Source organism: Chenopodium album, chromosome 5, assembly GCF_948465745.1.
Source record: "Chenopodium album chromosome 5, dcCheAlbu1.1, whole genome shotgun sequence".
NCBI lineage: Eukaryota > Viridiplantae > Streptophyta > Magnoliopsida > Caryophyllales > Amaranthaceae > Chenopodium > Chenopodium album.
In genome coordinates this window covers 76,945,583-76,962,894 of record NC_137838.1, presented here as the reverse complement: position 1 = coordinate 76,962,894, position 17,312 = coordinate 76,945,583, and the positions used below count along the sequence as shown (strand labels likewise).

General features: G+C 32.8%; 2 protein-coding genes and 1 pseudogene across 2 annotated transcripts; 2 read left to right on the top strand and 1 right to left on the bottom strand.

Moving 5' to 3' along the window:
- Positions 1-5,180: 5,180 nt before the first annotated feature.
- LOC145631148 (uncharacterized) lies at positions 5,181-8,425 on the bottom strand. The gene is made up of 8 exons (XM_081683241.1): positions 8,376-8,425; positions 7,409-7,697; positions 7,139-7,231; positions 6,815-6,959; positions 6,600-6,710; positions 6,234-6,316; positions 6,091-6,148; positions 5,181-5,457 (listed from the first exon to the last, which is right to left on the bottom strand). The coding sequence occupies exons 2-8, from the start codon at positions 7,694-7,696 to the stop codon at positions 5,378-5,380; spliced, it is 858 nt and encodes a 285-aa protein (XP_081539367.1). The 5' UTR covers position 7,697; positions 8,376-8,425; the 3' UTR covers positions 5,181-5,377.
- Positions 8,426-9,678: 1,253 nt separating this feature from the next.
- Positions 9,679-11,139, top strand: LOC145633205 (3'-5' exonuclease-like). Its single transcript, XM_081685478.1, has 2 exons — positions 9,679-10,070; positions 10,938-11,139. The coding sequence occupies exons 1-2, from the start codon at positions 9,679-9,681 to the stop codon at positions 11,137-11,139; spliced, it is 594 nt and encodes a 197-aa protein (XP_081541604.1).
- Positions 11,140-13,234: 2,095 nt separating this feature from the next.
- LOC145633204 (zinc transporter 7 pseudogene) lies at positions 13,235-14,670 on the top strand (annotated as a pseudogene).
- The last annotated feature ends 2,642 nt before the right edge of the window (positions 14,671-17,312 follow it).

Sequence of the window (17,312 nt, the reverse complement as noted above, 5' to 3'; positions counted from 1 at the left end):
TCATTAGAGGGATCAATTAATTATAACTCTATAATTTTGCCAACTTACTTTAGTTCTTCTCCCCCTAAGTTGGTAAAATATCTCATATATTGGGGCAATTTTTCACCAACTTAGAATATAATTTTATGTGCAACAAATTTCATCTCGTAGGATAATTATATATATTTAACAAATTTATAGCTCTTCTGGAGAATAATGAAATTTTGTTCTCTTCTAGATATCAATATCAATAGGGGGGTTATGAATTGTGCAGTTATCTTATCTATTTTCTTATAATATTTCTTATATTATGTGCTGACATACAATAGCCCTAATCAAAACTTTCCTGTAATTCCACTAGGTGGTGATCTTCGGGTCACTGGAAACATAGATAGTATGATACTAGTTACTTAATTTTTTTTTTCCACATATAACTTGTACGTGATGAGCTTCTGGTCACCTACTATTCGTCATCGTATAAATTATTCAAGTGAACTACTAGTCACCAATTTTTCAAAAAATCAATACATTATCTCTTGAACTTTTCTTTTAACACAAACTATTAAAAATCACAATCCAAATATGGCTCAATCTCAATGTTATGTCTTGCCATTTAATTTATTTTATGTATTTAACATGAGAGAGCGTCAACACATTATTTCTTTCATTATCACATGAAACTTCAAGTTTCCATAACGGGATTTATATATTAAACCCGGATGGCCTAATTTTTTTTTATTTTTTTTATTTAATTATCACATCCAATCACTTTTCCTTTAGTATTTAAATTATGGTCAGTTTTATAATACTGGTGATCACCTTGTTAGAGATACTTTATGCATGGCCATGAGTATGATGTGATATAAGTAAACCAATGTGTTTCTTTCTACAACTGGCAAGACAATTAACTAATACTCATACTTTGCTGGTGCATTGATTGTAATATTGATACATGTTAATCTTGTTGGACAACATTTTATACTCTTCTGGAGTACTTTATATAATCATAACACATTTTAATGTACTAGAAATTATTTTTTAAGGAGATCTATCAAAATGTATCACTTTCTCAAATTTGTCATTGTTAATTATCTCTTTTCTTCTTCCAAGAATTCTTATCATTGTACCCTTTGGATTACCACTCTTTAGGTGTGCTAGTTTCAATAGCAATTGATCATGTCCTTCTAGGACATAAACTTATATGTACATTTATAGGTGGTATATAGGTAATGACATTTATTCATTATCCATCTTCAGGATGGTAACATTCTAAATATTTGATTATCATGTGGCCACCTCTATTAAGAAATAAATCATTGATATTTATGCTAGTGTATGTACCAAACTGACCATCACCATATTCAATTATTCATGATTAATTAAAAACAATGGAATGAACACTATCTCCCCCTAATCCTTGCATATGGGAGTATAAAAGTAGTCCAACATTTTTTAAATCTCTTGCTCCTTTTAAGCCATAAATTCTTTTAGCAATACATGTATCAAACAAATGAAAGTTATTCATTTCCTCTTGCCCAATTATATAAATTTTTATATTGAAAATTTTCAAAGGTATGGGCATAATGAATACATTGTTCAACTAATTAATTAATCCTTTCACAATGTCATGCTTAGATTTCAAATGTATATTATGTACTCATGTTTGTAATTATTATGAACTTTACATGAATGATAATCACCATGCAAACATATACCTTTTAATCATAAGAATTCTCATTCACTTCTGGGAATGAGTAAATTCAATTATTTATCAACATATATATATGTCTTAAATGTGTACCCAATGGACAATATTAGAACTAATCAAAATACTTTGTACATTTTTCTCTTAGCATGGTGTTTATAAAATCACTTTAGTCCTGTGACTGGTGGACATATTTAGGTCACGTATACGGTATATCTGACCCTTCAATTCATTAATTTAAGGAATTCAAGACGTTACGTATGAATACTTCACGTTCAATTTATTCATCATTCTATAATTCAACTTCATGTATATAGATATATAATCAAATTCAATCACACATCAAACAATACTTATACCATCGTGTTAGTATGTTTCACAATATAGTACCCACTTATAAGGTTACTAAGTTAATGTCAATTTTAATGCACGTACATGAGATACTTTAAATTATAGATTAAAAGAACAAAATTTGGAACTTCAAGTCCAAAATTGAAAAGGAGTATGCAGTTATAAAGTCACCATCTGACTAATCATTGTTTTTATAGTTTAAAATACAATTGTCCAGACATGTATTTGACTAGTATCAAATATCAAGTATCGAGCAATCCCTCGACAAAACGCATAAAGATAAATTAAAACTATAGATGAACACATAATAAATATAGACTTTTGGTTAATAACTTAATATTAAGGGTGCAAAATAGACTTGATATACGAATAAAATTGGTCTCTTGGTTAATAGAGCTACAAATAGATAAAGTCAATCTTATCTTTAATTAGTTTGTTAGAACTTGTAAAATACTAATTAAAAAAAAAAAAATCTCCATATACATAGATATCTTGATAAATAAAATATCTTAGAATTATAATTAAGATTAGATATAATATGAGGCAATGACCAAATATAAATACTCCATATGCAATCAAAAGAATATAATCAAACATCACACAGTAATTCTTATTCCATGGTTTATTATAATAAGGTAGCAATAATAATCATAATTCATTCCTTAAATAAACAAGATCAAAAAGCATAAATTTAAATCATTCGTAATACTTAGTGTTTGTGTCACAGTGCAATATAGTACCATTACTTATTCACATAAGGCAATTATGAAAACATATAACCAAAGTAATCATTTACTTTATGTCTATATAGTATATATGTATCAATGGCACTCCATACAAATGGACTTTTTCGCACAAGAAGTTAAATACCCAATTAAAAATAATTCAAAAAAAAGAAATAATAATTGATCAAGAAATATGTACTCTAGTCCACTTGATTGAACTTTATACTCGAAACCCTCGAATAACAAATTAATATAAACTATGAGTTACATTAGTATATGTAACATACTACATTAAATAATTAATGCCTTTTGCTATCCTTTAGCCCATTAAAAATCTTCTTAATTTTAGCAAAACCAAAACTTTGCTAAGGAACGCACGGAACTTGATTATTATTATTGCTCACATAATATAATCATACAAACTATCTCATAGCCCTTGCACAACAAATTGTCAGAGTTCAAATAGAATTACAAGGCTATCCTTAAAAATAAGATCCAATAATGAAATACAGAGTACATTTTTTTACCTAATTATTTCAGAATATATGGATCTGATCCTAATAACTTTCGAATTAAAAGTTTATTGTTTTGAAAAGAAATTTATAATGAAAGTTCAATGTCATGTTATTAAAGAATAAAAATTTAAATTGCAAATCAACGTAAAGAAGAAAACTACCTTTTTGAATCGGCAAGTCTTGATTTTAATCAGTTGGGTAGAGCTTTGGTGCTGATAACGTGTTATGAAATTAAAGAGAAAAAGGGAAAAATAGAGGAGAGAATAAATCTATCTTCATCTTACTGAATGATGTGGGAGTACATATATATACTTGTGATACAATTAGGGTTCGAATAATAATAAACCTGGTATATCTAGAATATCCTAGAATTATCATAAGGGTAAAATGGGCATCCACTAAATACATATATTATATAACATTATCCTATTTATTTGTTATTGTTTGTTGGTTTTTAATATTTATTACCTAGTCATAATACAATTACTCTATATATGTATTGTAAAAGCTAAATATCCCATTGATTTTTTTTTGCTTGATCTATTTTGCTATTATTTTTCAACTATGACATCTAAATTGGGTTAGAAATTTGTTACCCCAATATGAATATCCATATCATATTAAAATTATAAATGTATTTTAAAAAAAACATATATATATATATATATATATTTTACATATATATAAAATAATAATAATAAATATTTTAAGGAAATCTAAAATAAGTCTGAGGATTGAAGAGATAAATCTGATTGAGTCTTAAGGAGTCTTTAACATAATTGAAAATCAAAAAAACAATTAATTTTAATATAAAAGCTGATGTGGCAATGTGTTAAAATCTTTAGATCAGACAGAGCTAATCTTGCTTTAGACATTTTTCCTCTTTACTTTATGTCAAAACGTTGCAAATAATATGTAACGGAGGTAGTAATAATTAGGCCCCGTTCTCTTCACCTTATTTGCTGAACTGAAATTATTTTTACTGAAACAAAATTATATTTGCTGAACTTAAATTATTTTTACTGAACTTTAATTAATTTTACTGAACTTAAATTATTATTGCTGAGTTGAAATTATTTTTACTGATTTCTATTATAATTCTTCTTTAAAAAAAACTGAGTTTAACTGAACTGAACTTATTTTTATTAAAGTGAAATCATTTTTACTGAACTGAAATTAATTTTACTGAACTGAACTTATTTTTACTGAACTGAAATTATTTTTACTTAATATTATTTTTTTTAAGGTGAAGTGAACAGGGCCTTACTCCATATAATAATTCATGAGGGGTAAACTAGGCAACATTAGAATTGAAAATAAAAAAAAATAAAATAGTAATTACACAATTGAAGCGTTACTTTATATATGAAGCATAAAAAACTCATTTTGTACGATTATATATCTTCTTCAAAGCTTCTTTCCAGCGGTTTGTTTTTTGATAAAATGTTCAACTAGATAACTTAATGCAACCACAATGGCTAGCTACATCCATTGTAGGTTTAGCTTGCCATAATATTATTTCCTAATAACATCGATACAATATACAAGCTATAACTTCTACAAGGACAAGCAACAATCTTTTGTCATTTGCATTTCACAAAATATAAATAGATAATGCCACACTTCATATGTATGCAATATATTCCATCATGCTGGACAACGCATGCATTAGTTTTTGTGTAATTACACAACTTTGTAGAGCTATGTAGTTTAATCAAAGCGACACATTGACATTTGACAAGCTTTTGTGTGTTCGGAGGTGGGGAGATGATGAATTGTTCAATAATTTGATGGAAGAACCCAAAGACCATAATGTAATTACTCTGCTGTGTTAAATGGTATGAGAAAACTGTAAATAATGTTGAGTTTTGAAATATATAATGGAATTTCATTAGTACTAAAACTAGAAACTATAATATCACTTATTCATCAAACTGCAATTTTAATTAATCATGCAGAAACCAGTGCTGTATGTAATGAATTGGAGTACTTCTTACAAGTAGTATAGCACAGAATAAGATTGAATGCATGTTAGAGATGAGTTATTATTCTGACCACTTATATACGCCGTCTAAAAAACAGTTAGGATTGCACCTTCAACTTCAAAGTATGCTCCATCTCCTCTCCATTGCATTACATATTTTATGCAAACAGGTCCCAGAAGATAAGTGTTCAGGCGAAACTGCCAGCAACAAAGCGCAATTAGTATTATGTAAAGCTTTAGATATATAGCATTAGCTAAAGTGTCACTTGATATCAATCAGATCCTTAAACCACAGAAATGAAGCAAAAGGATGCATCAACTAGCACTTTGCATCAAGGAAATTATTTACACAGGCCAAGTTCCTGGTTCCTTAAAGTTCAGAATAAATCAAAATGTTGAACACAAAGTAAGAGTTTTCGCTAATTCAGCAGTAGGCTTCTTTGCATTAGCCTTGGTAGAAACAAGCTGGAACTTCAGGCGCAATGATAATCATTATATATGGCACATGATCTTAGTGTTGATAATGAGATTCATTTCGGAATTTGTAATCAAACTATAAAGCAAAAGGAAGATAAATAGGATAATTAATCCAACTCTACCACTTATTATTTGTGGTTTTCACTCCTAATCAATACATTCACTCTGCAGCTAGCACACTCAATGATCAGCAAAGCAAGAGCGCAACAGAGAAGATGTGAGTGCTCAGGGCTCATGGAGACAGACATACTGCTATGATCACTCCGGAACAATGGACACCCCGAAAACATACATTTAGGAATCAGAAACTTAATAGTCAATACTCAATAGGCAGGAAACTGAAATAAGCAATACCTGATACAAGGTCCTCAATGTAATCACATTCAATTTTACCACGCGCCATCACACCAACCTGGAAGTTTCAAGGGGGGTGATCAGAAGCAAAGATAAAGCACATACTGACTAATGAGTATATCAAATCAAATAATTGAACCTACCACAAACACAACGTCTTCATTGCTATTGATTCCACTAACATACTCTCGTAGTTCAACAGCCTTCTCTGAGCTGAATGAAAGGCCTAAAGCAGCAGAACATATTGCATAAACAAATTGCCAAAGTAAACAAAATTTCACCAGCATTATATTGTCAATGAGGATACCCCAGTTTCTCATGGTGAGAAACAAATCTTGTTTCTCACAAGGCATTTTCGTAAATAAACCAACAACTTTATTCAACTTTACTCAACTGTGGAGCCCACAATAATGAAAAAGTTGTTGATTTATTTACGAAAATGCCCCCATGAGAAACAAATTTCGTTTCTCACCATGAGAAACAGGGAATTTTCCATTGTCAATACATACCTATCTTATGTGACGTGGGAGATAAATACTTTGTTACAGGATTGGCCACCACACGCAGAACCTGTTTACGGCTACCCTTGGCTTTGATGCGGAGTGTTTGCAATAATTCAGCTGTAGCAGTTAAATGTTCATCAGAGAATAAACTTTTATATGAGAACACAATTTGCACAATGAACCCTGAAATCATCAATATCAGTCAGAGGGAAAGAACAAACCCATCATATCACAGAAACTTTCTAATTGCCTTGGTATCTGAACATTTGGTTCTACTTTTATCAGAACTCCATCTTCTGTCTGGATGTACACTGCTTTCAGCCTACCAACCTTACGAATTCGACTATCCATGATACTACAGAGTGCCTTAAAATATCAATTATGGAACAAAATTGAAGTTAAGAATAAATATGAAAGCGGAATCTGCTCTAGTGAAAAGACTACAAAGACGAGCAGATGTACATACACAACAAATGGAAAGTACATGTACACTAAGCTATATTATCAAGGATGAAATCATCAAATGAAGAATCCTAGCTACCAACCTGATGGACTATATCAGGCCTGTAAATGTAAGGATTCATTTTCTTCTTTCGTAAATAATCAGCATGATCATTTGAAGACAGTATTTGGTATCTCTATAAGAAGATATAAAATGATTAGCTCTTTAAGTTAAAAACAGAAATTTCGCAATACAAGATCTGATAGAGTATAAAACATATTCCTGGAACTCAACCATCAGCTTAAGCTTTTGGTTGAGTTCGTCCTCTAACAACATCAAACATAACATGAGTTTGAAAATTAAATGCACTTACTTTGCCAACATTAGCAAGGGTCAAAGAAGCTCTTTCAAGAACAAACGTTACGCTTGCTCCTCCTGCATCCTTACAAGTAGGAATAATCAAAGGAATGCCACATATATTTACCTCATCCTCATCACTCACTTCATCCATTGTCGTTGGTTGACTAAGCTGTTGTATGGAATTTGACTCTTTTTCGACACGTTCTTCCTCGTCTCCTATAGCAACTACCCCATCCCTATTTAACTTCTTCTTTGTAGAGCAGGGCAGCAAAGATTCCGCCTTTCGCTTTGTCTCACCCATCCTAATAACAACACAACAACATTGATTCAAAACAGGATTGCCAATTTGCAGTCAATGGCTTCTAGCTCAAATAACCTTCCTTAATATAGTGTAACCTCAATTCACGAAAGGGAAATTCCCTGTTTCTCATGGGGCATTTTCGTGAATAAATCAACAACTTTTTTATTATTGTGAGCTCTACAGTTGAATAAAGTTGTTGATTTATTTATGAAAATGCCACCATGAGAAAAAGGGGCATCCTCATTCACGAAATACTAAAAAGTCATAATATTCATTTCCATTCTAACATTAAGGCTTTGTTTGATTTGACGAAAATAATTTCATGGAAAATCACTCAACTTGACGAACCTCAAAACCCCAATTCGGCAATGCATATAAATTATAAAGACTAATGGAGTCAATCAGACACGAAATTTGACTGAATAACCAATTAACCATATTAGGGTAGAAAATTCACATACAATTTTCTTGCTTAAGAGTATTAACGCCAACGGGTAAAGTGTACATAGCAAAAAAAGCTCGCTATAATATCTAATTACTTGAATAATAGTAACCAATAATTCGATAATCAATCTTAGTAGAACCCTAATGAATTGGCTATCCTGATTTTCAAATAAAAGACAAACACTACTAAATTGTTAAATTGATATTCGATTATTAAAAAAAACATGTTAATTACCTCGACGCCGCTTAAATGGAGGATTCGGAGTAGGCTTCCAGCGAGAGGAGGGTGTGAGTGTGAAGAAGTTTAAAGGAAAACCACGTAAAAATAATGAGGAATTTTTTTTTAATAATTTTTTTTTTTATTTTAATAGTATAGGTACTCGTAGGAGTGTTCAAATTCGGGTATCCGAAAACCCACCCGAAAACTCGGGTACCCGGAATTTCGGGAAGTTGTGAATTTGTCCCATGTCCCGACCCCAATATCTCGTGTACCCAGGTTTCAGGTACCCGAATTATTCGAGTCGGGACATAGGGTACCCAGATTTCTTTCTTTTTTAAAAAAAAAGAACATAACATTATACTTGTATTAATTTTAGGTATTTATACTTGCTGTAATTTAATTTTTTTTGTTAGGTTAACACAAATTGTAACCATTGATTTCCCAATTCACAAGCATATCATCATAAAAAATAACAAAAACACAATGCTGAATATAAAACTAAACTTACAATTTCTGGGAAAAATGTAGAAAAAAGATCCATGGAATTAAATATGTTTATGAAATTTGAAGGTTTTGGTGAAGATTTTTGCAACAAAAATGTTAGTATTACACCTTCGTGAGAGTTGCCAAGAGAATCAAGGTTGGTTTACTGATTGAAGGTCTTCTTTCACTACCCATGTCAGAGGAGTTCGATAATCACCCTAATCAAACGGGATTTCTAATTGTACCAAATTTAAAAAAAAAAAAAAAAAATCAAGATTATTATTTTCGTTTTTTACAGAAAAATTAAGACCTAGTCACACGGACACATGATAGAGCAATCAATTTGAACTTTAATTTAAGTTCTAAAGATGACATCTTATAAAAATTTCTCTATCTTAGTCCGTTCTTTAGAAATTATGAGTTGTTATTCAACCCAAAACAAATTGACATTACTCGAGTTAATATGATCCAAAATGACCCGACCTAATTAATTCCGACTTAAAGTCAAATAATGATTCAAGTTGACAACTCAATCTACAAAGTTTGTAATTATTTACGGATAATAGTATCACAACCTACAACGGGCCACGGCTATCTTCCTAAATCTACTCCGTATTAAAACATTCCTAAACTAAGAAACTTCCTATTACTCAATATAAATACTTTATATTTTTTTTTCCATTTGTTTTTAAGAAACACAATACATATACTTTACATAATTACAACAACATTCCTAACATCAAATAACAACATAAAACAAAAATCCCTCCTCCAAAAAACCTTTGTTCTCTCTTCATTTTTTTTCTCTCTCAAAAAACCATAATAAACACAAAACATGTACATGAACGTTAACTTCGGCGACCATTCAATCGCAACAACAGTAACATCCTCAGCAGCATCCGTCGAAACATGGATCAATCGTGTCAAAAACATCCATCGTCGTCGTCTCTACAAACTCGTAGTTGGCCTCGACATCGAGTGGCGCCCTAACACGTCTAGGTACTTTCGTAACCCCGTGGCTGTACTCCAACTATGCGTAGGCCATCACTGCCTTGTGTTTCAACTTCAGTACGCTACTATGATTCCTCGAGCCCTCGTCGATTTCCTTACTAATGAAGATTACACGTTTGTTGGTGTTGGTATTGATGAAGATGTACAAAAACTTAATCAAGATTATGGGTTATACGTTGGTTACACTGTTGATCTTCGTACTTTGGTTTCTACCAGGTTAATTTTTTCTTCCTTTCTTTCAATTTTTCTACATTATTTATCTTCTTGATTTTTCTTTGTTCTTTGTTTTTGTTTTATAATATGAATCTTTTTTCAATCTTTAACGAATATTATTACAGTAGTGTTTTGGGGGTCTTATACTTGGTAGTTGGTATACAATAACGAACTTTGATAAAATATTCTTGCTATTCAAGAAAATAAGAAATTATATCATTGAATTTGTTTTTTTTTTTTTTAATTTTTTAATTAATTTGTCTGAAATGATATGTTTTGGAAGAAATTAGGTCAAAATTGAGCAATTTTGAATATTACGAGTATAGGGTACGTAATTTATGTGATGTTATGTTTTATTACTTTGTATACGCACGTTGTTTAATGTTTATTTATTTATTTGTTGTATAATATCAATTCTTCAAGAAGTTTTCAATCTTAAGACAGAATTTTCAAAAATAAACAGAAAATATCTTAAAATAAAAATAGGAATAATAATGTGCAAGTAAAAAAAAAATGGTATGGAACTATGACCACTGATTTACATCCGAGATATAAAAAGTCGGCCTAATTGTTCAAAGGGGTCTTAGGGTTATTAAATAATTATGTTTTAATTTTTAATACCGCAGTACAACTTTCTCATAATCTGTACGAGTACAAATTAGGGGTAATCATGAATCATTATTGTATTGGATGATTGAAAGTAAAACTTGAATTAGCGTATTGTGAATTAAAATAATTAATTGTGTGTGTCACGTATGATATTTCATCTATTAAAGAGCTAGGCATTATTTGCATCAAATAGTTTGCATTCAAGCTATGTAACGATAGATATCAATGTGACTAATTGCTCCAATATGTTTGTCGATGTAGGTGGAATGAGCCCGGTTTTCGCAACGCAGGGTTGGTGTCGTTGGCATATAATGTTCTAGACTTGGTGTATGTAAAGCAACGAAACATTACTTTGAGTGATTGGAGTCAGCCAAATTTGAGTATTGCACAGGTGCAATATGCTGCTATCGATGCCTTCCTTTCTTTCGAGATTGGCAAACAACTCGACGCTGCACACTTTTAGGTGCGTACGTGTGTTTCTATGGCTTGGATCATGTCGATCACACTTCACAGATTTGGGATTATAGTAGATGAAGAACATTTCTAGGTATCATAGTGTTTAATTGATGAACAAATTTAAGAAATAAATGAGTAATTATAACTCAATCAGACCAATTTAGAGTACTAGTTGATATGCTTTATTTTTTATATTGAGAAACTTTATGTTTTCATTGCGTTAACCATATGTAGTATGGAGACTTTGGACACTATATGTATGTTGTTTCGCGATTGATATATTAGAGGATATGGTTATGTAAATTGTGCACAAAATTGTGTTACATTTGGTAAGAAAAGATACAATAATTATGTGTTGGTCTAGTGGTAAGAAGATTTAATTTTGGAATGGGTGGTTTGATCTCTGACGCGGGTACTTTAAGAGTAGGGTCTCCTATTCTTTCTTCATTACTCTCAAGTGTCTAACCTAGGTTGGATTTATAAATCCTTGATTTGTACACACTTTTCGCCTTGCCACACTCCATGTACGGAGTATTACGTACCCATAATAATCTAGGAACATGAACTAAGGTTCTTGTTTGGCAGAGTAACATACTGTGTAGTTTTGAGATATCATGAACAACCTACATGAAATTATGTCACATTATTTAAATCACAACCTTATGAACATAAAGAATGTGTATAATGTGAGCAATACTAATGAAAACTCGTATTTAATTAACTAATGTGAAAGACCAACAAGAACAAACTTTAACTAGTACAAAGAAAGAAACCAATGGTCTATGAAATTAGGTGACAATGCACACAGCATATAAAAGGCATCAATTAATCTTTGTTAAGGCCTTCAATCATGGAAGGTGTGGAGGGAGTACTCATTTGGTGTGGCAACGGGTTCAAGTCCTACTAGTTTGAATTGGTTGCTTTAAGGGGTATTAGTGTTGTAGACTTGTAGTTAGTCCCTATTTTATTTATTTTCATTGCTTAAACTCCGAAGTTTATTTTGATTCAGATAACGAAAGAGTGAAGGATAACTCAAGTTGTTAACAGAGCTGCCCTATCGATTCAAGAGATCTTGGGATCGATTCTCATCACTTGTCCTTTTGGCTCTTTAAACACAAAAAACCAAACATATTGTCCCACATAGAGAAAATTCAAAGCTTTATCCATTTTAACAAAAAATTCCTACCAAGGTCTTTTTGTTTGGTAGAATACGGAGTAATATATTATATAGTTTTTAGATTTCATAAACATCCATATGTAAATGAAAGTATTGTCCCACATTGAAAAATGAAAAACAATTGAATCACTTTATAATCCTAAGAAAGGATCTACATCTCAAATAGTTACTATCATTTTTTGGGCTTGTATGTGGTCCAACATTCTCTCATGAGGTGTAGGCCTATAGCCCAAACCCAATTGATAATAGAAAGTTTTTTATTTTTTGATGCAAAATTTGGTAATAGTATTATTTTGATGCAAATTTGGTAATAGTATATTTATAGCGTTAATGACAATGAATTTATGAAATTCCAAATTTACATGTTGAATATCAACCTCAAACTTGTATTTTTACAAATGTGATGAAATTTTTTTTTAAGGAAATAATGATTATAAAGATGATAAACTAGCATAACCATCATTTTATCTCCACGTATAAAAACAGGTTGTTAGATGCACAAGTGATTAGAAGATTTCTAGATGGACTTTTGACTATGATTTTGTTTATTGTTCCTAATATTTCGAAGGTGATGAGTTTTTTTTTTTTTTTTTTTTTTTTTTGAGGCACGAAGGTGATGAGTTAGTTGTAAGTAACTAGGAATATGTTCATAACACAAATGCGTAAAGCATAACATGTAAAACATGCGACACATTTAATTTGTTGCGAATTTGACGCTTTTGTACACCATTTATGTTGAATGTGTCGATAAAGCATGTCTTTAACAACATTGCCTTAATTCACCACACTCTCGACACACTCTTCATCATGCTCCCACACTACGACACATTCTTGCATATGACACTCCTTTGTTCCTTCCCTATATATATTGTTACAATGAAACCCCGAAAAAAAACTCACATTTTAATTTATAACTAATTAAGTCATGGCCGTGTTTTATTATCAACTCAATAATCATGTATCTTTATTTCTCATTATGTTTTTACTTGTTGGCTCCCTCTCGACGGTCATAGCAAAATCCGAGGAGGAAGCCTCGAATTGTTTGACCGAGGTAGAGAGTCGATGCCACGATAGGGCTAAGGCACAAAGTCTTAATAACATTGCCATACTAGCCATACTAGCGGCTAGTATGGTTGGTGTATCCTTACCATTATTTTCGAGGTCCGTGCCTGCGTTACACCCCGATAAGGACTTGTTCCTCCTTGTTCGAGCCTTTGCCTCGGGGGTTATCGTTGCCACGGGGTTCATGCATGTGATGCCTGACTCGTGGAATGACTTAACCTCGCCGTGTTTGCCTGAAAAGCCTTGGAAGGTTTTCCCTTTCACGCCGTTTATTACATTGATCTCCGCGTATGGAACTATGATGATGGACTCATTTTCCATAGCGTATTATGAAAAAAAGGCCTTATCTAGGCGACAAAATGACAATGTTGATGGTAATAAAAATGGCGACGATGTTGATGATAAGGTTGAATTGGGGTTGGGTGACAATACTAATGTTGTTCATGGTCATCACCATGGTCAGATTGTACAAGTGATGATGGATTGTGAGAGCTCGAAATTGTTAAAAGACCGCGTTGTAGCTCAGGTACATTGTTTCATATTTTGCATCTCTTTATAATAAGCTTTATAATTTCGTTGAGATTGATAAATTTTATAGCTACTTATTTAGAGAGGTTTATGGTGCAGGTTTTGGAATTAGGAATTGTAGTTCACTCAGTTGTAATTGGTCTTTCAATGGGATCTTCAGATAATCCCTGCACAATAAGGCCACTTATAGCCGCGATTTGCTTCCATCAACTCTTTGAAGGGATGGGACTTGGTGGTTGCATTTTACAGGTGATGGTCGAATTTTCTCACTTAACCTTGTATTAAAGAGCTATATATAGACTTACATATATTAATTAATTTGTTGATCATTTGTTAAATGTATATAACAGGCCAAGTACAACTTGAAGGTTAAATCGATAATGGTGTTCTTCTTCTCGGTGACAACCCCATTAGGGATCGTCCTAGGGATCCTATTACAGAATGTGTACAAGGAGAATAGTCCAATAGCTTTGATCGTTGTTGGGATTCTCAACGCGGTGTCTGCAGGGCTGCTGATTTACATGGCTTTGGTAGACTTGTTGGCTTCTGATTTCAAAGGGCCAAAACTTCAAGGAAATCTTAAGCTTCAATTATTTTGTTATGTGGCCGCTTTGCTAGGTACCGGTCTTATGTCTTTGATGGCGATATGGGCATAGGTAGATGTTAGATTTGTAACTAGAGGATAGCATCTAGGTGTGTACAATTTACAAATACTTATTCGCCGAATTAAAACTCATAATGGCGTTTGCACTTGCACTTGCGTTTGCTAACACGAATTAAAACAACGATGGGTCAAACACAACTTATATGAAACCCTTGATTGCACTTATCACACGGTTACAACTTCCTTACTTCACCCGACCCGCATTCTTCACACTTGACAGAAAATAAATCTTTAACACAGCTCGAAACCCTTTATTGCACTTATCACAGGATTACGGCTCCCTTTCTTCGCCTGACCAGCATTCTTCACATTTGAAATAAATATAAGGTTACAACTCTCTTTCTTCGCCTAACCTGCATTTCTTGCATTTGACATTTTGACATAATAATAAGGTTACAACTCCCTTTCTTCACCTGACCCGCATTCTCACATTTGACATAAAAATAAGGTTACAACTCCCTTTCTTCGCCTGAACCACATTACTCGCATTTGACATAAAAATAACCTTTATTGCACTTATCACACGGTTGCAACTGCTTTTCTTCACCTGAGCCACATTCCTCGCATTTGATATGAAAATAGTCCTATCTTTTCACCATCGTCAATGCCTTTGCCAAAATCTTCGCAACCCCGTGAAAATATCCTTTTGAGCTGAACTGAAAGATGCTGAAAAGTGCTGCATCTTAGGTGACAAACTATTGCATTCCATGATTTAGTTTGTAACCCAAGAAATCAGCCGTAAACAACAGAATCCTCTTCAGTAGCACAGAAGGAAATCCTTAAAGCTTAATGTTCTGCAAAACATCCCCCAAAAAAGAACTGATAATTATCACCCATCAAAAGCAAAGTTGTGTGTATATTTATATATTAACATTAATCAAATCGATTTGTTTCGGTGAGGAAAACCAATAATATAATGCTGCTATGGCTATTTTCACAGCGGTCACTTATTCATTTCCACCATATTGTGTTCTGCATATGATTATCAGTTTTAAGTTCCTTCTAGATTAAAGCCCCTTGAAATGTTTTAACTATAATAAAGTGAAGACCAAACATAGAAATTGATATTCAAAAAGAGAATAGAGTTTAGCTACTGCCTCTATCTTCGAAGAGCAGAAAATTAGGCTTGCCCCAGATTGCATCCATATTTTGCATCACAACCCCAAAGAATGTTCACTTGAAAAGCATTTGATTCTATTATAAAAATGAGTTTTTCTAACTACCAAAAAAAAAAAAGGATCAAGATTCCACATCAAAGTAATCACTCTCTTCCTGCATACACTAACCAATAACCACTATACGTCTATACTATTATAATATGCAAAATGTAAAAAAAAGTAGATCACGATGTTTGTTTAATGCGAAAAATCATAATACATACAATACAAGTATATATGAATTGGGCACTAGTCAAGGCCACATATGCATGATAAGCCCTTCCCGCACAAATCTTCTTCTTCTCAAGTTCTCCAACAAATGAAAAAGCAATTGTAACAGCCAAGGATATTTTACCATACAAACGTTTTAGGAAACTCTTATAGGTAACCCTCAATTTTTCCTATAATCTGGAGGGAAAAAAAAAAAAAAAACTCTCTTCTCCATCTTGATTCTTTTCCTCCCTCATCTAGTCATCTCCAACACCTCCTCTTCCTCTAATGGAGGATAGGCAGCAAATCACTTCCTGGTTCTCCGACCATCAGCCACCTAATCACCTTCTCCACCATTAGACCTTAAAGTGTTAACAGGGAGGGTGACCCATGACAGGATTGTGGAAAGGGTGGTGATGGCATATGATCTGCTTGAGAAGTCCGATGAAGAGGGTGTACATCGGAGTGAAGTCTATCAAGAGAGGGTGAGATAAGGAACCAAAAACGTTTGGCGTCAACAATATTGCAAAGTTTAAGGGTGGCTCATAGGATTAACAATTGGAAGACTATGTATAGATTAAATTGGGAGAGTGGCACAAAGGTTGATCATGCAGCAACAGAAGAGAGATGGTGGTGTCAGCGCTGAATCATCATCATTACCAGTGGTCAGAGCACAGGAAGGCATTAGAGGAGGAGGATGTGATGGAGAGGACAGAGGAAAGTAAATTAAGATGGAGGAGAGAGATTGGCATTGATAAGGTGGTAATTTGATGTCTTATTTCGTCTAATTTGTAGGCCTAAGCTATTTTATGCCAGATCTATTTTTATTTTATTTTTCACTTATTTATTGTTTTAATATTATAATACTGTTTATTTTTGTTATTATATGAGCGACTTGAGAATGAATTTTATCATTATTTTATTAGTTGTAGGAAAGGATAGAGAATTGGATAGAGATGTAGCTCATAGGATCAAAGCGGGTTGGTTGAAGTGAAAGAGTGTGACGGGCTTTTTATGTGCTCCGGGCATACTCAATAGATTAAAGGGGAAATTCTACCAAACGGCAATAAGGCTTGCTTTGTTATATGGTACCGAATGTTGGCCGTTAAGCATTGCCACGTGTATAAGATGAATGTGGCAGAGATGCGTATGTTACGACGGATGTGAGGTCATACAATAAAGGATCGGTTGAGGAATGAGATAACAAGGAAGAAAGTAAGTATTACATCGATGGAGTACAAGATGAGGGAGAATCGCTTGAGATGGGGAAGACCTAAGAAAACTTGGAAGAAGGTGATTGAGAGTGACATGAGTGCTTTGGAGATTGAGCAAAATATGGCGTTGGATAAGGTGGTATGGAAGGAGAAAATTCACGTCAAAGA